Source organism: Clarias gariepinus, chromosome 7, assembly GCF_024256425.1.
Source record: "Clarias gariepinus isolate MV-2021 ecotype Netherlands chromosome 7, CGAR_prim_01v2, whole genome shotgun sequence".
Taxonomy (NCBI): Eukaryota; Metazoa; Chordata; class Actinopteri; order Siluriformes; family Clariidae; genus Clarias; species Clarias gariepinus.
In genome coordinates, this window is record NC_071106.1 from 13,024,717 (window position 1) to 13,047,954 (window position 23,238).

The following is a 23,238-nucleotide window of genomic DNA, read 5'->3' on the forward strand; positions in this document are numbered from 1 at the left end:
TCTCAAGAAAGCTAGCAAGGATGCTAGCTAGAAAAAACAGAGTCGTTTTCAGATTCGTTTTAAAAGCAGCCGGTGTAAGGTAAGGTTTAATGTCTATTTATTTTATATTTACTTGTCTTTTCTAAATGGTTTAAATTGCTTTTATATGCAAAAATATGATTATAGTGTTATATATGATTATAGTGGTAATATTGGTAATATTTCTGGGTGGCTAGAACGGATTATCTGCATTTACATTATTTTCTATGGGACAATGTGCTTTGCAATACAAAATTTAACTCACCTCCGAAACAGGATAATTTATTATGCCGAGATACCCCTGTACAACTATATTATTAGTTTTTCTTTTAAAAACGTTTTTTATTTAGTATGATAAAAACTCTAACAATAAGTACTAGTTACATTAATGCTAATAGCTACAGTAGTTGTTACAATCTATCAAATATTACAAAAATACCATAAAAAATACAAAGAGAATAAAGTCTTATTTTACTTGCACATGTAACAAGAAAAAGGTCACTATAGCTTGATAGAGAAGCTGCAGTACCTCTGCTCCATGGCCGACTCTGATGTAGGCACACATCGGGCTGAAGGCTCCAGTCCCGCATGCTAGCAGATGAGTGCTGTTATACGGCTGGATCAGCTTGATGTAGTTAGCACATTCCGGCTGGAGGGAAATGGCAAATAGTTATACTTTACAACATGTCACCTCAAAGAAAAAAAAAAAAGTGATATTTATCATTTTCCACATTTGACATCAATGTACCTTCTCCCTGCCCTGCATGAGACAGTCATCCACCTGCTCATCGGAACTAGCCCAGTGAATCTAAACAAAGACAGACAGAGACAGAAAACCAAGGTCACTGAAGAACACGGATCATTTCCAGGTTAGTCTGCTACATGATGGCATCATGGAGAGCACTTCTGGAAAGCATCATTCCAATCCCCTGTTCTTTATTGAATTAAATAAAATTAAACACAGAGGCAGAAACTTAGCTGTATAGGGGTTAGGGGGCAGGTCCACACACAGTAGCACTGTCTGTGTTCTTCTGACCGAAACTAAACAGCCATGGGTAACACTATGAATATTGAAACCTATGTCTACATTTTATAGGAAAACTTCCTAATTAGCCTTCATATGTTTATATGTGAGCTGAAAGCATACTTAAGACTCTTTCTTCCTGTATACAGAGCCACCTTGTTTCCCTCTTAATCTTTATGAATAAAAATCATCAGCCCATTAAATACTGCAGCATAAAAAATAACACTGTATGTTGCCAGAAAGTAAAACACATTTTTTATGTTGTTGTCTTTCGGCTGCTCCCATCGAGGGGTCGCCATAGCGGAACATTCAATCCACATACAACTTGGCACAGGTTTTACACCGGATTCCCCTCCCGATCCTCTCCTCCCATTTAAACCGGGCTTGGGACCGACACTGAATCCAGTGGGTGGGAATAGTATCCAGGCCTTCCATTGGACAGGAAAGAAACCTATTACTAAGCCGCCAATGGCCACATTTGTTTATATATTATGTGATATTTTGTTAGTAGATATCATTATAATCTAATATAGCTATGTGTGTGTGAATAATACTGAACTTTACAGCATTCTTCATTCATAATTTGCTAAGTAATCCATGTTTATATGGTCAGCATGGTGTTTATCTCTGTGGCCCTGCACCTCCAGGGTCGAGGATTCAATTCCTGCCTCGGTCTGTGTGCATAAAGTTTGCATGGTCTATATGGTGTTTTTAAATTGTATATTGTGTGTGTGTATATATATATATATATATATATATATATATATATATATACACACGAGAAGCTGCTTGTGCAACTCTGGCATGACATGATGTCATTGAATATTTTGTAGCCAGGGACCCCTTTCACAAAAGTCCACTAAACAAAGACTTATTTCTTGGGGATTTATAAAAACTTCCATTAATACTTTGACACTGCACTTTATACCTACCTCTTTATGAGGCTCACTGACTCTGTCCAGGTTAAGAGAGTACAGTGCGTTCTTCCCTCCAACAATCAGCCTCTCCTGAGTCTCATCCAGCAGCATACTGTAGTGCTGCAATCTGCCTTCTGCTGCCTGGAACACCCATGTCCTGTTCAACTCCCAGAGCTCTGCATACACACACACACACACACCCCGAGAATGAACATTATACATGACATCACTCAGTCACAGACAGATAATGGTATTTGGGGAGGCAAATGCGATCACGTGTGAGAGACATGACAGTTTTTGTGAGAGACATGAGTACACTGTTCACTTCAGAGCTTATAATATCTCCTTCATGGACTGGACTGTGAGGGTCCATACAGATGAAGAAGCTAAAGGATTAGGCAAGCCATAATTAAACACAGTTAACCACAGTGCTTCTCGGATGCGCATCTCTGTGTGAGAGAGATCGAAAGAACTGATAAACAAGGTGTATGGTGTCAACAACTTATGTCATTTTGGCTAAATTTCCTCTGTGTGTGTGTGTGCGCGCGCGCGTGTGTGTGTGTGTGTGTGTGTGTGCCATGCACTTTGCTACTATGAAATCTGTGGCTGATTTAGCCTGGATAAATACCAGGCCAATACCTTACTGGGCAGCACACACACACACACACACACACACACACACACACACACACACACACACACATATAAAGGCATAGCCAAAGGCTGTTCCCTACTGAGATGGTTATTTAGAGCCTCACCCATTGCCAGTAGACAAATAAAGTGTAACAGACGGTCAGGTAAAGATGACTGTGACGTGAAAGGAAATTAAATAAATACACCCTGTGCCCAAAAGTTTGTGGACACCTGACCCTCACAACCATACATGGTCTATTTTGAACTGTTACCATAAAGTTGACCATAGCCGTTACCATAAGTTTACCAAAGCTGTTAACATTAGATGATTATGATGATATGGAATGTCTTTCCATGCATTAACTTTAATATTTGCTTTTATTGGAACTCAGAGGCCCAGAACTTGTTACTGTACTCCATACAGTAAATACATGGTTTCCCAAGGAAGAAATTGAGTTTCCTCCACCGAGCCCTGACTTGAACTCCAATGAACAATTTTGGGATGAATTAGATTGTTGACTCCATCCCAAAGCGCACTTCCATCCCCCCCCCAGGCCTCCTCATCCGACATCACTGCCTGACCTCGCTAATACTCTTGTGGTTGACTGAGCCTCACAGATCCCCACAGCTGTGCTAAAATCTAGTGGAAAGCCTTCGCAAAAGGAGGCTATTATATCAGCAATAGTGGGACTAAATCTGGATTGAGATGGTCACCACATATGCATGTGAGGGTCAGGTGTCCACATACTTTTGCCCATATAGTTTAAATATCACAGATCGATCTCCAAAGTATTCGCTGTTTTTTCCTTTTAAAACGTCATACAAAGAGCATTTTCATTCTTGTTTCAGTCCTTCAGTGTGCATGTTCATTGTAATTCAATTGCATTGTGAGTTAGCTCCAAGCTGTTATAAATTACAGTCACCCCACTGTTTTAAGGCTTAACCCTTAAACCATCTCCACCCATGCCCTGCAGCAGGCGATCTCTCTATTGACCGGAGACGAAAAAAGATAGCCATGAAATTGAGGCTAATAGTGTCACATACCTTAAGGAGAAAGCTACAGCACAAACAGGCAAAAGACATTGGTGATAATTGCTTTTCATTTATTCTGACTAATCCACTAATACTTCACTCTGACTCAAGTGTCCTATTGATGCTCATTTGATTTGCCTTTTGGTTCATGTAAGATGAGGACATAATATATAGAGCAGAGCACAACCCAGGGGACCGTCGTCTGTTTAATTTCGTTACAAGCATCTTACTTGTCTATTTTTTTGACCTCATCCGTGTGGTTTTAAAAACAACCGGGTAAGGTAATTTAAGCCAGATAAATTAGACAGACTCCACTCTAGGCCATGCATCAGATGCATTAAAAGGGTCGTCCACCTCAATACGACCTGCTGTGTTCCATTAATCAGTTCTAGTAGTGATGAAGAGGCATGCGGCTCGTTACTGTTTATGAAGGGGAAGTACAGCTAGAACAAACAGCATGTTACAAATGTCTCACCACAAGCCAGAAGCAAACCTCGAACTCCCCCTAAGGCAATGATTGTTTAAATCTCACCATAATAGAAATTGACAGAGAGATTTAGGCCTAGACAGGGGTCATACCATTAGGGTCTTAAGGGGAGGGGTCGAGCAAAAAAAGAAATTCAACACCCTTTATTAAAATCAGCATCAAGGCCACAATTATCTGGCTGATCTGGGCTTTTATTCCAGATTGCGTATATTCAAATGAAAAACTAAAAAAAAATAACTTTAAAAAAAAAGAATTTACCTTTTGATAAAATTATGATCCATGATTATGATAAAATCCCCAGACATATACTATATACCATTACTGTATTACTAACTTTCCTATCTCCGATCTTTAAATGACAGTGAATTAAATGGAAACTTTGTGTACTGCAAAAAAAAATGTATCAAGAAAATGTGCATCTTAAGGTAGCAGTTACAAGTGGCTTTTAAGAACAATTTAAACAACTTCAAGTTTAATGTACTGTTTCTCTAATTCATTTCAGATCCTTTAAGGTTTTCATCTTACTTTTTATTAAATTTACTGCATATATTTATTCAGCAATATTAGACCAAGACTTTGGATTTATCCTTGAGGCACTACACGAAGGAAAATAAAATAGGTTTATTTTTTTCTCAACTTTTGAATTTCCCATGTATTGTACTAATGATAGTATTAAAAGTATATATTATTCTATTTATTTATTTATTAGCAGCATTAGAGCAATGCATTACTTTATTCAGAAAAAATATTGCATATATCACTAAGGCATAAAAAAAAAGAACAAGAGAAAAAAAGGACTGGATAGCAGTTTAATACATTAAATCCATATGAAATGGAATATAGATTAAAATGGAAATTGACTGGAATCAGTCCTTCACTTAAATCCTTATCCACATCTGCTACCCAGTCATCTCTCTCTCTCTCTCTCTCGCTCTCTCTCTCTCTCTCTCTCTCTCTCTCTTGGGGCTATCAGCTATCACAGATAGGGAAGTGCTTTCATCCCAAAAAGGAAAACTTTCATCTGTCACTCTGAGTTTATTTTAATCTTCCCATCTAAGAGGAAGCTTCATACAGTAAATCCTGCATTAAGTGACCTTTTCCCCTTGCTGTTTGATCTCAGATGATATAGTCTAAGGCTTCATAAATCAAAAGTCATCTATAAAGATAAATTAAAGTTAAACAAAGGAAACACTCTATACTTAATAAAAAAAAAATGGATGGATAAATGGAGGTTACTTGGGAATCCAGGCAGCAGTTAGTAGAGCACAGAATCCTCATGCTACCATACTGACTGTGTTAACACACAAACCTCAGTAATTATCACAAAGCTGGTGCTCCATTTGGAAACTTGACCTCTCTATTCACCTTCACAGACTGACTGTCTGGGCTACAGCAATGACCAGAACGTGCACTAACTATCCTGCTGTGCTGCTGATAAGGGACAAATAAAATGCTCAAGGTCACCCAACATATTTGCTGTAAAAATCTCAGAAATCAATAAACATATTCGTTTACCTGCACACCATAAATAACTTCTTTAAATGGACATTTAATGTAATATTTTGAGAGATTGGAGATGCCTCTCCAAGAAAGCCTATCAACTGCATTTGTGAAGGAAAGTAATTGCCAAAAGACTCCATAAATATGATACATTATACTCTTTTTTTTTTCTTTATCCAAAAATAACTTAATTTACTAAATGTAAATTGCGTGATTTCCCTTCCATTCATTAATTGTAGATTACTGATAGACCATGACCTTTACAGACCCTTTCAGGTAAAATGTAGCCTTAAAACTCATAAAAAAGATTTTTTTTTTTTTGTTTTGCAGGGTTTTTTTTATATTGTATTGTATTTTTAATAAACATACATAGGGCTCAGGATTGTGCAGAATAGAATGCACAGCCTTTTAGAATGCACAGAATTTTCAGCACAGCCTGGGCAATATGATGAACTAAGCAATACAGAAAAATAATTTAAAAGATGGGTTTGGTTGTTTGACCTCAAAAGAAAAGAAAATGCTATGGGACACTTTGCACTTTTATTATTATTATTATTATTATTATTATTATTATTATTATTATTATTATTATTATTATTATTATTATTATTTGCAGTTGTAGTAGTAGTAGTAGTAGTAATATGTATTAATAATTAGAAGTAATAATTATCAGCAATTGTTCTAATACAGTATAATTACAACAAATACTGAAGGACTTGCATTCTGGACTCTGCATATAGTCTTAACCTAAAACTGAAAGGGTTATATAATAAGCCATTAAAGAAAAAAAGAAAAAAAATTCATATGAAGCTTTCTGTAAGGGGAAATTTATTTAGTCATTATGAAAAGGTACATTTATACCTGACAGCAATATTCTCATAATTTTGTCTTATTACCTTAAAGAAAAAGAAACAAGGATGACCTGGACATTCAGAAAATTGCTGCGAAATAAGGAAATATAAATGATTTCAGAATCTGCTAAAGATAATCAGATTTGGAGCGGTAATAGTCCTCCACTTCACAGTTACCCCGGCACTGAGTATTTTTTTCATAAGAGCAAATTCTCTCATGTTTTATTCCTTTCTTAGCAATAAATACTGCTTAACCAGTTGTATAATCATGTGTCCTGACATACAGTACTGTATAATCACCCTGCATATGATAAAAATGAGCTTACACATACACACGGAATATACCCTGCTTACTGTGAGCTGAAATTGGTTTTGTTGTTGACAAACAGTGTGACCTGAATTTTCAATGTTAACCCCTGGCTATATTTCATTAATATTTATGCCTTCACACCAGAAAAGAGAAGGACACTCGACAAACATTTGGTCCATAGACACACCTGAAGTATTTTTCCTGTAATCACACTGAACAGCATGATAAACAGTCTCTGAGTCAGTGTCTCTGCAGGGTTTGGAAGGTGAAGGCTCTTTGCTCTGAACAGAAACCCAGAGGAGTGCATTTCCTGAGGGATCTCTCTGCTCTGCAAACCAGATGGCCTTGTAGAGACGATACCTTTGGGGCGCTCTGCAGTACCAGCAGACCCTTCGCAACCTTGCGTATGGCTGGTATTATCCACAGTTACTGGTGTTATTTGTACTGTCTGCCTGTGCCAAATTAGGTTTGTCATGACTCCCAATCCAGAGGAAATTTACCAGCCGAGTCTCTCTTCCTCTTGGCAATTACTTCTTCAGGAGGACAAGACAATTTTTTAACTACAGTAACACACAAGTCAGTGGAAATTCCCCACAAAACTAGGATTGCAAACACGTGCGTTAATACCCCAGTCTTAAAGGCAAGTGAATATACTAGATTTGTCAAACGCTTATCAGGTGAACAGACTTATAGGCCTCTATTTAAGCATTCTTTTTAAATCTGTTATAGAGATATTAGAGATATAAGAGATATTTAAATCTCTTATTTAAATCCTTATAAAACAGTGATGTGTGTCATTGTTTTTACAGTCAAATCCACTGAATCTGTAGCTGATGTAAGATAACAAGAAAAAAATTCCTGTAGTGGAAAAAAAAGAGAAGAAAAACATCTTGTTATTTTTCTGGTACAAATAATGAAAGCCTACGGGCGATGGAAATCTGTCAATAAACAATGTGAATAAATAGCTAAATGTTTACACACAGAAATATTTTACTATACAACACGCAATTCAAAATGCAGCTGTTGATTTAACACAGAATATTTAACATTACATAAAAGTTTTAAAAGAATTTCTCAAAAATCTGTTTATATTGAATTTTTTCTGACATTTAGTACATTAACAAATATCTTTGGTTAGATTTACTCTTTATAGGAATGCAAATGACAAAAGAAATTATATGTATATAAAAATAATAATAATAATAATAATAATAATAATAATAATAATAATAATAATAATAATACGGTTACACCAATCCTTACTTATAGTTTTCCCAAATTTCATTTTTTTTTTCCCATTTAAGACTAGGGGGCTGTATATCCACACCCCAATGAAGCTTGTATGATAATATTCAATGGGGTCTTGCAAGCGCTCTGGAATGCAGTAAAGCTTGGCAGAAAAGGCACTGTTTTAGAGTAACGAGGATTCTTTTGGGACCCCTGCCAAACCCCTTTTGCTCCTGTGGCTTCTAGCTCACTCCCTCGATCAGAAAATGAGAAGTTTCATCAAATTTATTGCTCAAAAAATACTTCATGACTACTCTAGGAATTGTCTCTAATTATGATTAATGTTGCGCAACATCAGTGAGACTCATAAGGTTATTTTATCACGTTTGTTACATGCTGCCTGGTCAAAAAAAAAAGTCACCATTTGGGAAAGGCCAAGTCATTCGGCTGCGTCAAGTAATTAAATCAACTTAGGTTTTAAAACATTAATTGTTTGATGTTTATCTTAGGGGGATTATGGGTTTCTGAATTAGATTTGCTAGAAGTATGTCAAAAACCCTTCAAATATTATCAAAACTTTGAAGTATAGTGCTGAACCGTCAACTTTTTGGAAGAAATTTGGTTGGGAAAAAAAAATAATAAATGGAAATCACTTAAAGCAAATATCAACTGTAAAACAACATAGCTCTGTTCCTTAGTGATAGTAAGAATATTTCCATATGATGAAAACTTAAAGGATTGGGACTAAACAGGATGTGTGCCTATTAGAAAACCACAAGGATTTAATATACTAGGGAGAATAAAGATTGGACTTTTCAACAGTGAAAAAGGTTATGTGGTCTAATGAGTTCAGTGCTATGATGGTGGATAAAGAATCAGTCACTCTTAGATAAAGACTATTTATTATTGAAGTATTTATTATAAACTTAGTATTTTATAGTAATATTCTAATTGGGGGAACTTTAATATCTGAGACATATTAACATATTAATTCAGAATCCTCTAAAACCCTTAACTAACTAGTTAATACTGTATGATGTGACATTTCACATAAACATTCAACTATTGTTCAGTTTTAAACTCAAACTAAGTTTAATCTCAATTTTTCAAGAAGAAACCATCCTGTCTTAAACATGTTAAAGGAATACCTGGCATAATCTGTGTTCACTATCATTGTGAAAGATCCAGCATTGCACATTGACGTGTGTTTTGGTTTGGTTTAGTAGTCCTGCATGATAGAGAGTGAGATTAAAGCACTTATGGTCTCTTTAAAGGCTGTTGTGACACAGTGAGAGACAGAAGAGACTCCACACACTGATAACCCACTGTTATGAGAAGAAGATGATGGTGATGAAGAGTGATGATGGAATAATAAAGAGATAAAAGTATATGATGTCAGATATGCAGTACTGTACATTCAAGGTCATAGAATTATTTCTACCTGCACGTATACTTTACATACAGTAAGTTTCCTTCGAAACAGGTAGAAAATCTAGTGCCCTCCTACAGTACAAAGACATTTAAATTGATTGCCATTTTTCAAACTGCCCATAGTGTGTGAGTGTGTTTGCTTGTGCCTTGCAAAAGGTTGGCACTCCAAATAGGGTGTACTGCTTTTTGGCCCCGGGGATAGGCTACAGGTCTTCTGCAACCATACACAGAATAAACGGTATAGACAACGGATGGATAGATACATTTTTCCCTTTTAAAGAGGAAAAAAAATCATGTAATAAATAGTCTAAGCACCCGTTGTGCAATCAAAGCCCAAATTACTTGAGAGTCTGCAGTGTTTTTGTTGTAGAAGAGCTACAAGTTTTATGGGACCTTAAATAACCCCTTACAGTTTCATTTTTGTACTTTAGTCCTTTTATTTATTAAGAAGCGTTTCTGGCTTGCATGAATACCAATTCACATTTCTTACATAGAATCTCTACAATCAACTTCATCTTCACTCCATCATCCTGGGAGAGAATTTTGTCATTCGGTTTATTTGTGAACAAACCATTTTGACCTTTCACCCTGCTCACCTATTCTGGCTTGTTGTTCATTCTAAAGATGATGGAGGTCCGGAGAGATATTTCTCCTTCACACTCCATCACAAGTAAAAATAACACTCAGCTGCTGTTTCCCAATTGCTACAAGATAAACTGTGATTCCCTGCTGCTCCGATACGCAGCTAGCTGAAGTGACTGACAGATGTACAAACACACACATTGCCTGTGCTTCTTCTACAGAAACAGGAGGCATGCGCCAATCAAATTCTTAGCATTGGAAGTTAGATGGGAAACATGCTGGAAATTGATGTAAGACAAACTGGAGGAAAAAAGGTCCTAAGCAACTATAAAGCATAAATTGATATCAAACTTTCTTGAAGACAAGTGAATTTTTTTGTGAAGTTTTTTAAAGTTTATTTTAAAGCATGTTACGGTTTATTTTATCAAGTGTAGCTATAAAAAGTCAGACAAGGAGTCATTCAGGGAAAACGAGGGAGAATAAAATTTTTGTTAATATCAACTACTCAATAGTTCAAACCACAAAAAAATTGTTTCAATATGTCTACACAGTGCCTAGAGTTTTTTTTTTTTTTTTTTCCATTTAACCATGATTTACAATACAGTTGTGGGAACAATATATGTTACAAATTTCTCTGAGACCCGGCACGTTCGACCAAATTCAATGATCTCATAGAAGCCACTCTTATACATTAAGACCTGTGATTATATGATCGAACGAGCATTTCCACTTCAAATCATACGCACTGCCTATGCATGTGTACCATGGAATGCTTTTGAAGATTTACTGCAGGAATTTCCCCCTTTTTAATTCCCTGTTATTTTCTCCACCTGGGTTAAAAACGTTCCCCCTCAGCTCTCAGGAAGCCTAAAGGAAATTGGTCTTGGAAGCTCCAAAGTCTACTCCAATCACACTTTAAATGAAAACAGAAAGAAGGAAAGGGAACTTTCAACATGTGAGGTTTAGGTGTTGAAAGATGAGAAAAGAGTATTAAACTCATAAAATATCAAATTAAGAATTAAAACAACCAGTGACTGTGATTGGAAAGATTTAGGACTGGAACACACTGGCCGAGTGGAAAAGGATGAAGGAGTGTACCGTATATAGAATAATATGGCTAAGCTTTTAAATAAAATTAGTTATTGATTTTAGTATGCTTATAGAATCTTGAAAATCTTTACTTGTTGTAAAGAGAATTGGAATTGTCTTAAAGAGGATTACAGTGAAAGTAACCTGGTGATTGATGGTACATGGCAATTCATCAAGTCATAAAAACAATTGGTCTTTATTTAAATCCATTCCCCTGGGAAATGTCTCTAAAACACTAACCATTGTGGTGAAGAAATGTTTGGATATAATTAAATCAGTACTTTTACTTTAGATTTTGAATATACAATGGGGGGGGGGGGGGGGGACTCAGTTCCTTTCTCTATATAATCCACTGTTACACTAATGCATTTTAAAAGTGCTTGGATACCGTCATAGTAAAAACTTTTCTCAATGCACCAGCGCCATGATCTGACTGCTTGCTTCATGCCTGAAAAGATGGCCTCCCAGGAATTCCTTTAGGGACCCAAACATGTGAAAACCACTTGGAGCCAGGACAGGCATTGTACTGTTCATGTAATGTTTGTGAATGATTGTGTGTAGAGGTCCTACAGACAAATGTTTCTCTTCTGCAAATTGGCAACAAGTTATCTGTCCATTTTCAAGGATCATTGAATGGTGACAGGAACGACTGCAGTGGGCTCTGGGCCATCTTGGCTGAGTTCATTATTCACAGATGCATGGCCTTCTTTAATACGTTTGCACCATTTAAATGTTTTACTGGGGCTTAGAGTCTCATCACTGGCACCAGCAATTGGTTCCTTCATTCACAAGAAATTTCATCCCAGTCCCAGTTTCCTTTAAAAGTTGGTAAAAAGTTTTTCACCAGACAACTTGACGTTATATATGTTTACTTGATCACTACTTAAACTTTTTTTTTTATTGAATTATTATGAAAGTAGCAGTATTTTTCCTCGAGTCAGTACTCTTTCCACCGTTGCTAATGAGACAGCAGGAGACTGGGAGAGAAACATGGACTCTTAAAATTGTGTATTCTATTGGATTGAATGAATGTCTCTTCTGAAAAGAGGGAAAAACAGCCTGAATATTCCCTATCACTCGTCTTTGCTGTGGGAGAATAGGCAGATGGAAGTCTCATCAGTGTCAAAGACGATTACTTTGTTTTCATTACAGCCTTTTGTGAAGTGTTTGAATGAAATGTCGTGACCCAAAATGAATGCCACATGAACAAGAATGGAGATAATGTGTGGGCTGAAAAGACGATGGGAAACTGAAGGCGAGGGACCCTATGGGTGAACTGGAGGAGAAAAGGTACAAGAGGAAGAGGTGGAATTACCTGCATGCACATGACCATAATCACTATGAGATCCTGGATGAGTTTATAGTTGAAAAACACCACTAAATGCTGATCTAAGCTTGTACTGCTCTCACTGTTCTAGACATTTAATTTAAGACACACTTGTGCATCAGACAGAAAGTCATCCCTAAATCCATATGTATGATTTCACTTTATGTTCTACTGATAGCACTGCCTGTGATGTTTATGGCAAACTCTTGATCTCTATCTCCCTCCATGTCTATGTGTCTTACTCCTTTTTTTCTAGCCATGAAGTTTTGTCTCCATGACGACTGCTTAGCTCCTATGTTTGAAAGGAAGTGATGGGTTTATTGGGTAAATAGACCTCTTTTAGCTCTCAGGAGAAATGCCAAGAAAAGAAGTGGGGGCGGTGTAATAGCAGAGATAGAAACAGATAGATCTACTGGATGTGTCCTTGCGCCATTGCCAGTGTGTGAGGTCAGAGCTAAAGCCGGAAAGAGCTCATCACTATTCTAAGTACTTTAATTAATTACCTGCTGCATTGGCAGGAAGCAAAAGAGATTTATTGTCCCTTTTCATTTAATTACAGCAAGAGAAAATTGGGATTAACCATTGTCAAACTGTTTTATTGATTAAATCAGAATTACAGCTATATTTTATTGTTAATTGTTGTTCACTGGTTTATTGATTTCATTCATGTTCTGTAAAGCTCCTTCTTTAAAAGGGCATGAAAAACCTGGAGCCTATCCCAGGAGACTTAAGGAATAAGAAAGGGTACACCCTGGACAGTGTGCTTGTCCACTGCAGGGCACATATGCACACACACATGCACATACAGCACACATACACACACATGCTCACACACGCATTCAATTTGAGCAATTTGGAAATACCTATTAGCCTATTCTGCATGTCTTTAGGCTGTGGGAGGAAACCCAGCAAGGGGAGAACATGCAAACCGCACACACGCAGATCTGAGGCAAGACTCGAACACTCTACCTATTTGCACCATTTTTTGTAAACAGTTGTGCATGAAAATTCCAAAACAGTAGGTCTTTAAAAAAATTTAATGAAATCAAATTTAGATTCAAATTCACATTTTGTCACATACACAGTACGATATGCAGTGAAATGCTTATGCAACTGCTCGTGATCAAGATTATCAATAAGAAGAAAATTATGGAATAGAATATGAATAAAATATATATTTTTTAAAAACTTAGTTGCACAAAAATAGAAAAACAATATATAAAATATAAAAAAAAACGTAGCTGTACAAAATATAGACAATAATTTTGGCTGCACAAATATGGAAAATATGGAAACTGGTGTGGAAATGTATGTGAAATTTAAATAGAAATGTCTGGGGAGTGTGCAAATATGCATGAATGTAAAGATTTAATGACCATATAATAATAATAATAATAATAATAATAATAAATAAATAAATAAATAAATAATAATAATAATAATAATAATAATAATAATAATAAAGGCATTGTAAACCCACCACATGTACAGCAGTATTTAGTGTGGTATGTCATGGTTTAAAAAAAAAAAAACAATTTATATTTTAGGAAATAGTTTAGTTTGAAAATATTCTGGGAAAGTAAGGTACAAAAATAGCTCTACAAATGAGTGCTTCACATATCTTTAGTTGTGGACCAGTTCTGACCTCGCGTGATTTAGCTAAGGTTAAGTAAGTGTCAGAGCCATTAATCAATCAATCAATCAATCAATCAATTAATCAATCAATCAATCAATTATTTAATCAAATCAATCAATAAAACCTCATTCATTTTAGACCCTATTCACTTTAGCTATAAATCCTAATAAAGTTATCTACGTTTGGAACACTGAACAGCTCCTGATAGAGATAAGAGCATACTCTTTCAGCGATATATCATCAACACATAGCCTTTGTTAAACTAAGACTCCTTGATCTGCTGCCTTCCCATATAAATGACTGAGCAAAAATCATTTTAAAGCCATCAGTAACATACATAGGCTTTTATGTGACTTAAAGCTTGGTTTAAAATTACACCACACAGAAGGGTGGTACGCTAGCAATTATGGCTTCAACCTACATGCAACCTGAGCTGACTTTTGGGTTGTTATACTATCAGTTTAAAGCTATCAGGTTTAAAACAAAGCTCAGACGTTAGTGCTACCAGCTACCATCTGTACCATTACCAAAAGTTCTGTAAAATAACACCAAAGGCACTGGTGTGGTGGCAGCAGTTGGTATAACCCTGACCTGTAACACTGATAATCTTTTGCAATCTTTAATTTAGATGATAAGCCATGTATTAAAAAGCTTTATTTAAATAGCAGCAACTTTTAGAAAATGTTGCTTTTTATCCAAAATTTAATTTGAATTTGCAAAACTATAAAACTGCGTGACATTAAATGGTGATTGATAACACGTCCTTGCACGGCAGGATGACTCTGTTATAGCTATTATACATGTTAAGGGACTGGTTCCTCTTAAGTAGCTTAAACATATACTGAAAGCTCTCGAGAGCTTTGGCAGCGGAGTGTTTAAATTTTGTGAAAGGTAAATGTTCAACGACACCAGGGTACACCCAGAGAGATTTATTTACACAAGGTAATGCAAGAAACTCTAACTCTGTCATAACAGCGTGACATCACTTAAAACAGAGTCCCACTCTGCACGACCAGGTGGAAGTGTTTTGAAATGATGTTTGGAAAAGATTTAAACTAATTTCGCTTAGGAATAAATGTACAGCTCTGGGAGAAGAATGAATTCAGTAGTCTGAAAGGAATCCAACCACATGATATGATACTCTAGAAAATACCACAGTATAGATTCAAGCTGACTGTCCATCCAGAAATGTAGCATTAAAATGCTTTGAAGGATTCAGGCCAAAGGATTTCCATGCCTCAAATTGGATGTTTTTCCTTCAAGTGGAACTTTTACATTTTTGAAGAAACCATGTGTTAACCCAAAACTCTACAAAGCTTCCTCAAGTTCTGCGGTTATTTCCAACCTCAGAGTTATGTTTGTGCCAATATAAGCTAAAATAGTTTATTACTGAGCTCCTAATGTGGTGATCCACCCAGACATCCTCACCCTAACACAACACTTTTCTGCTCGTAAATACTTAATTTTAAGATGTTGAAATTTCACAGGAATTGATCAACACTTTGTGCCTGATTAATCTTGTTTTTGGTCTGCTACTGCCGTACTAATTACCGTTACATTTCTATTTACCAAAAAATGGAACAAACAAGAGAAAGTATAATGTAGGAAACTTTTGGAAACGTGAATTAAATCCCATGTTTGGTTACCCTACCACTAACCCAGCACTTCATTCTAACCTTTGCCTGTAGCTATTTATATGATAAACTGTGAATCCATATGGACTTGAAATTATTTCCTTGTAAAAAAATATATATTGTTTTTTTTTTATGCTCTGTTAACAGACTCCACAGAGTAACAGCCATTCCACCATATGTTCATGCTTCGATCTAATCAGTGTGATTGAACAACGAAATCCTAGCATTAATTCATTTGATTGTTGAGAGCCTCGCCAAATCCAAAGCCATTAGATGTTTAAAATTCATAAATATTTCCCTTTTTTTGTGGCCCAAGAACTGAAATAGAGATGGTCTGCAGCATTATTCTGATGAAACCAACTATCACTCATTTTATCCTCAACATAGTAGGATGAAATTTTGTGATCCCTATATATATATTATCTGTTGGCGTGATATACAGCAACCTGTACACTTAAAGGTGCTATACAATTACTTTTAACATAAAAACAGCAATCAGATGGCAAACAGACCTACAATCGAAGATCAGACATGGAAACAGTAAATCAGCACAAAAAATTGAGACACCGTAAGGACACCTAATTAATCTAAATCAGACCCTAAGGCACGTTGCCACAGGTTCTTGTCGGGTCTTTTACAGCAAGCACTTAGTTTTAAATTTGCACTTTGCAGCTACTGACAGATTATAGCAAAACTGACTGAAATTACCTCCCTGTTTTCAATCAGACTATAATTTAAGACATATTAATATCACAAGAGTGAAACCCATGAAATCTACCCACAAGGCCCCCTCCCATCACTGCCTCCAAGGTCTGTGAATCCCTTAGCGCATGCCGAAGAATTTTGGCTGCTCCCACTGGCAACAGATTGACAACCTCTTTAAAAGCCGAATGTTTTTCATTCTGTAATGATAGGATGCTCGCTGAACACTCTTCCCTGCTTTGGCGAAGCACGATTTATCAGTTCAGGCATGCAGAGAGCAGAGCGACGGAACGGGTGAGAAATGGAGTGTGAAGTAAACAGTAAAAGATAGACTGTTTTGCATAGAGAAAAAGAGTGTTGGTGTTGACGGCTGATAAAAGGGAGTCAAATGGAGGTAAGAGATATAAAGAGAATAATATCTTTGGTGTAGGCGAAAAAGCTTTCTTCGGAGCATGCCAATCATCTAGCTGTGAATCATAGGTCTTTCATTCTGCTTCTACATCATGTTAAAACCCACTAGGCTGTGAAAAAGCAGATCAGACCACGAAAAGGCTTCCAATTTCCAGTGCACAAATGGTTGAAGGGCAAAGCAACAAAATTCATTAAGTATCAATAGTCCAAACACATATTTTGGCAGCATATATTTTAATACATACAGCATTCCTTTTCCAGCTAAGCGATCAAAGTGTGGGAGTTACATACAGTACAGTACATACACACAGAGGATTCCCTAATGATAGGTTATGAAGCTACCTGTATCTACAAAGAGTGCCCTCATCTTCTACCATAAACACAGAAGATAGACACCAGCATGGCAAAGTGAGTGGCTGATGCTCTGTCACTGAACCTCCAGAGTTTAAGGAACGCCACATTGTAGAAACTTAACCACCATGGCAAAAAGCAAAAACAAGGACAAAAACAAACAAAGGACAGAACTTAACTTTTTTAGAGGGAGTCAAAGAGGAGTCAAAGAAAGTGACCATTTAATTAAGAAATATTCCCCAAAGAGCAAAGTATTATCATGTATGAAATATTCATTGGGTTAGGTTTTGTAAAATGGAAGTTAGGAGTAATATTAAGGCCATAGTACACCCTGATACCTGTTTATGGCACATTTTGACTTTCATGTACTGTACATACATTACTGTATCCTCACTCATGTATTCTTTATACTGCTTGTCTTGCACAGAGTCTGGTGAGGCCTGGTGCCTATCCTAGGGGACTCGAGGGCACGAGGCGGGGTACATCTACCAATCCATCACAGGGAACAGCCTTATTCACATGCTATGGGCAATTTGGAAAAACTAATTAGCCTAATCTTTGGACTGTGGAAGGAAACTTCCCGCACACAGACCAAAAGTGGCCTGGAGGTTCGAGACCACAGTGTTTACAGTTACATAATCAACAGGATGTGCATATGATTAATAAACATTTATTGTAGACATTTTACCACCACTATTATAGGTATTATTTCCTTTTGATTTAATAAAGTAAAACTTATTGTATACTGGGCATTAAAGACCTAAGGAATGTAAAACAAACTGTTAAGGTATCTAAGAAGTTGAAAAAGTTCCTGTGGTTATTAGCATAGCTTTTAATCGTATTATTAGATTTAAAATGAACAAGTAAACCATCATATTTCATAAGGGTCAAGTCAGACAAATCAGTCTCCATACTATATATCTTATATCAATGGCATGCACTATATTTTGGCCTATATGAAACTCCTAAAAATATCAAGCAAGTTTAAGGCGATGCAACAAAGCACAAATACTATATACTGTAAGCAATGACGTACAAGAGATCTGGAGAACCACAAAGTATTACTATCTAAATTGTGGTTAACCTTTTAATTAATAGAGCTCGTTCAGTTCTCAGGCATAGTTCACTCTAATTGAATGAGGGATTATCTGAGTAATGTGGAATGACAGGATGTTAGAAAAGCCATGTCAATTATGCACCTTGTTAATCTGCTCAGCCTAAAGAAGAGCTAAATCTGTGCATTGAAACCAACTCACTCACTCAAATCATTAGATCTATCTAGAAATTAACAGTTGAAGTTAATGTAAGTTCATATTTATTAGAATATATCTATTCACAATTATATATTCCTTCATGCACCTGTTGCCTTCTTACCTTTATGGGACAGACGTAATCTCGGATAGTTGTTCTTTGCTCCATGTACAGAAGTCTCTCTCCACAGTGCCACACACAATACCAGTGTCCAGATCCATCCTGCCGCCATCCTGACACTCACGCCGTACACACAATCCAGTTAAAATGTCCCTCAGTGCCTAGGATCCAGGACAAGGAGCATCATCATCCAGTGCAGAGATGATAGCCCGGGCTTCTGTTTGCATGCAGTCACTGGTGCATCACTTATTAATCCTCGGGTGTGGAAGTATCTGTGTTTCATCCGTAGCATTCAGGGTTTGTTTTCAATGTGCAAAGCTTTCTGCATGTGTTTCCAGGGCGCAGCCGGTATTCTTCTATAGAAAGCGCAGTGCTGTGACTCAACGCTGGCTGCCTGCCCTGTCAGTCTCCACCACAGCAGGCGCATTCCACAACCTCAAACGTGCTGGGTGTGGGTGTGCACGCACGAGTGTGTGTCAGTCAAGGGCTGTGCTGGTTTTGGAGTGCTCGAGGTGTACTGCGCTCTTGTTTTACTAAGAAGAAGAAGAAGGCTTGTCTTTTGCCTCCACCTTCTCTCTCTCTCTATCTCTCTCTCTCTCTCCTCCTCCGCAGCTCTCTATCTATTCCAGCTCGGTGAAATACTGCCTCTCCACGTGCCACTCAGTGATCCTCCCCTACTGACTGCTCCACTCCCCTGCTGCTAACATGGACTCTAGCCAAGCCCTCTCTCTCTCTCTCTCTCTCTCTCTCTCTTTCTCTCTCTCTCTTTTTCTCTCTTCCCTCACTCCCTCCTCCACCTTTCTTGCTCTGTCTCTCTATTCCGTCAGGCTCTCTAAGCTGCCGTTTTTCTCTCCTCACCCATACTTCATGTGTCACCTGTTCCTCTTATGTGTAATTTTCCTTGCCATGCTTTCTGTTCTACAGTGCTAATACTTTCCACTCTGTACCCACTTCTAGAAAGTCAAGCATTGCCACCCAGTTCCCTGGTATTTTTCTGAACAGTACAGAGAGAAAGAAAGCATGTCATCTTTTGCTACCCAATCAAAGAAAAGAACATCTTTAACACCATAGCCTTTGTGTGAACCTGGATTCCATTGTGGAACTGCTAAAACGCTCTTTCACTTGATGCTCCATCAGGGCACTAACACTTAAAAGTAATGTGTTGCTGCTCAAGGGCCGATCCTTCCCAAACAAACTTTCAGCACTGTAGGGTTTCTGTTCCCTGGTGGACTGAGGTCACATAAAGAGTCATCTCTTCCATCTGGCACTGTGCTTGTTGTTATGCTACTCAATGCCATATTCATTAGACTGAGTAGTTTCTCCTCTCTTCTCTTCTTTCCTCTAAACTACTTTTAGATTAATTTTATTATCGTGAATACCTGGTTCTTTCTGGCAGTATTGCAGTGATACTCATCTACTGCAGAAATACAGGACAGAAGGTCAGCTTGGATTTAATATCAATCTACTAACACACACACACACACACACACACACATCCACACACACACACACACACACACACACACACACATGAAAACACACAGACAGTATCTTGGGAATACCAGCTCACAAAAAAATTATATTAAGTGAAAATCTTTTTAATAGGTTTATATTTGTTCTGGATATTGTATGATTCATATTATTTCTCTTTGACTATACAGTATTTATATTTTTAAGACCATCTTTTCTTAACGTGTCCCGTTTCATTTTGTCTTGTTTAGTCTTACTTTACTGGATTATAATTTCACATCTTTTTTGTGTTTGGAGTAAACTAGTCATATTAGTAAGTATAATAAGTTTGTACTTTATATATATATATATACACACACAATTCTCTTGTCATCTCCTCCCCCCTTCTCCCCTTCTTCCCTCTCTTCTCCACTTCTCCTCTCCGCCTTCCTTCAATTGTTACATTTTTCAGTGAGCCATGGTGACAGAACACTACTGCGCCAGTTGTTAAGTGATGACATTGGATTGTTATTGAGATTGTCTGATATGGTCTTGAGGTAATTCAGTTAGTAACCTGGCTGATGTGCTTTGCCTGTGGAACTGATGTCATGTCTCATGCCCTTTAAATATCCTTAAAATTGTGTTCCAAGATTTTCCAGTTGGTCCAGACTTCATTCTTCCCCAGAAAATTAATAACTCAAAATAATGGTTTATTAACTTGCTTTTAAATTGAAAATGTAAAAAATATATCCTGTATGGGGTATATTGAATATACTGTATACTGTATGTGGCTTTTCTCTGCTCCTCATAAATGCACTACTGGTTATACAGTATGTCTGTGGTCTGTAAACCCCAGACATGCTCTCAAACATGTATAAACATTCAGAGACACATAACCAATCGTCTCTGTAACCTGCCTCTGTAGGTAAAAGATCCCATCAGTCCAAAGAATGTTTATACTAGACTGAAGGACAAAAGGATCCAGACCCCTGCATCTGTCCTCCGCGGAAAAGCAAAACGATCACTCATTTTCTACACCTGTAATCCTCCACAGCTTTGTGTAACCTACATACAACTCTTTCTCTCTCTTACATCAAGTGGAGGTAATGCCAAGGGACACCTCTAATTTAGAAAAAAATATTTAGAAATAAATATTATAAATATAAAAATTTTACATGCTGGGTATAATTCTGGTAATAGTTTAACTCACCTTGCTAGGGTGATTAATGTTTGTGCAAATAAACAAACAAACAATAATCCAAGAATAGTGTACAGTAACTGGCTGTACATGGATTGCTAAGGTTAAAGCAAAGAACTCGAGTCGTCTGCACAGAACCCTCCTACTGACCGCCATCAGGATGAATTTGGAGGCTGATTATGCACCAGGTCTTCCCATCCAACATCACTGTCTTACCACATTAATGCTCTTATGGCTGAACAAATACAACAATCTCCACTGCCACACTACATAATCTGGTGTAAAGCCTTTCCAGTAGACTGGAGAACAGCATAGGGGATCTTAATCTGGAACAGGATGTTCAAAAAGCATATACGCTTGTAACTTTTGATCACGCACTGATCAGCCAAACTTTAACACCACATAACATTAACACATTAACATTGATAACTATGCACCAGGAAAATGGGCACTCAAATCTTACCCATGCCCGTGAGGAGCGAAGGCCAGCCCAGGGCCAAACAGCACAAAACACCAAAAATGAATAAATAAATAAAAATATTAAAAATAATGAATGCTGGAGAGGACAGAAAAGCATCAGATAGAAAACACCCAGTCTGTCATGAACAGGGTCTGGTGGGCAAAGAGCTAAATATTTCCAACCCCATCCAATCGAGTACCCATAGGATGCGCTGCACAAACAAGTCCAATCCATGAAAACACCACATCCCCCCCAACAGCACCCAAAGGATCCATTCACAATGTCCTCGTGCCAAACACCACAGATCACCCTCAGAGCTCTTGTGGAGTCTTGCCCCAAGAGATCAGATCAGCCCAGGACACCTACACAACATTTGGCACAATGTTTTGCATTGTAATGCTATAGGGCTGATTAACTTCATAGTTAATAGTTATGAATGAAGACACAGCTACCGGGTCTAAACGTTTTGCTACTATTTTATTATATTAAACCTTCATACACCATTTATCAAATAAACATAATTTAGATTATTTGCTTGTCTTACAACCAGATTTTGAACACTTTGTTAAGGATACAACAAAAAAAATTTAATTCTGGTAAAAAAAAAAGTTTTTATTTTCTGAGCTGATATTAGGTACATTTGGCATAATTGGAACAAGATCAGCATAACTTATAAAGTCTCCCCAGCATGCATGTGGATGTTCTATATATCTTTAAAAAAAATTATTTTGATGGTTTAATGGCTGTTATATCTGTGTTTAAACTACTTCAATAGGCCAAATGCAATCTAATCCCCATCTGCAGGATGTCTGCTCCCCTAACCCTTCATTACCCCTCTCCACTAATAACAGTGATCCTACGCACAGGCACCCTACAATCTACAGCTGGAAGATCGACACACAGCGAGCGAGACACAGATGAGATGAAAAGGTGTGCAAGAGCTAAGGAAAACATGAGCGCATTTCTGTTTCGGCTTTTACCAATCAGACATGTCACCATTCGATCCAGCCTCTGTAATGTGTAGAAGCTGCAAAATGGACAAAGTATTTGTTTTAGCCACATGAGACTTTGAGTTTGAGTTGTATATAATTTCAAGAATAAATTTTAAATCAACATGCTTTGAAGTTCAATGTAATTTCATGCATCTGTTATATTGTACTGATTAAAAACATACCTTACATGTGAAAGAGAATGGAACCAGCGTGGTTTCCATTCCTGAAGATTAGACGTCCAATCATTTTGGACTAAGTGTCTGTTTTTGTTAAGATTCCCTTTCTTTTATCTTATTTGGCATTAAAGTGCAGGATTCGCTTCTTTCATATTTAAGCAAGCAGTCTGTGGTTTCTTATTTTTGGTAGTTTTTTGCTTCAGTTGAAAAGATGTAAAAAATTCCCATAATCCCACATATATATGTATGTGATGGTGGGATTATGGGAATTTTACATATATATATATATATATATATATATATATATATATATATATATATATATATATATATATATATATATAAAAGATATTTTTTTTAATTAAACCTTATACAAAAGTTTTTTAAAACTACTTCAACATTATGACTTTTTTTTCAGACAAAAAGTTTA

General features: G+C 36.9%; 1 protein-coding gene across 1 annotated transcript in view; it reads right to left on the reverse strand.

The window, feature by feature from the left end:
* Positions 1-19,109, reverse strand: part of sema3e (sema domain, immunoglobulin domain (Ig), short basic domain, secreted, (semaphorin) 3E) — a 44,409-nt gene extending 25,300 nt beyond the window's left edge. The window contains exons 1-4 of the mRNA XM_053500433.1: positions 18,537-19,109; positions 1,975-2,135; positions 767-826; positions 548-667 (exon numbers count right to left, since the gene is read on the reverse strand). Coding sequence (XP_053356408.1) covers positions 548-667; positions 767-826; positions 1,975-2,135; positions 18,537-18,645 — 450 coding nt within the window. The 5' untranslated portion in view covers positions 18,646-19,109. The remainder of the gene's footprint in view (positions 1-547; positions 668-766; positions 827-1,974; positions 2,136-18,536) is intronic.
* Positions 19,110-23,238: the final 4,129 nt, after the last annotated feature.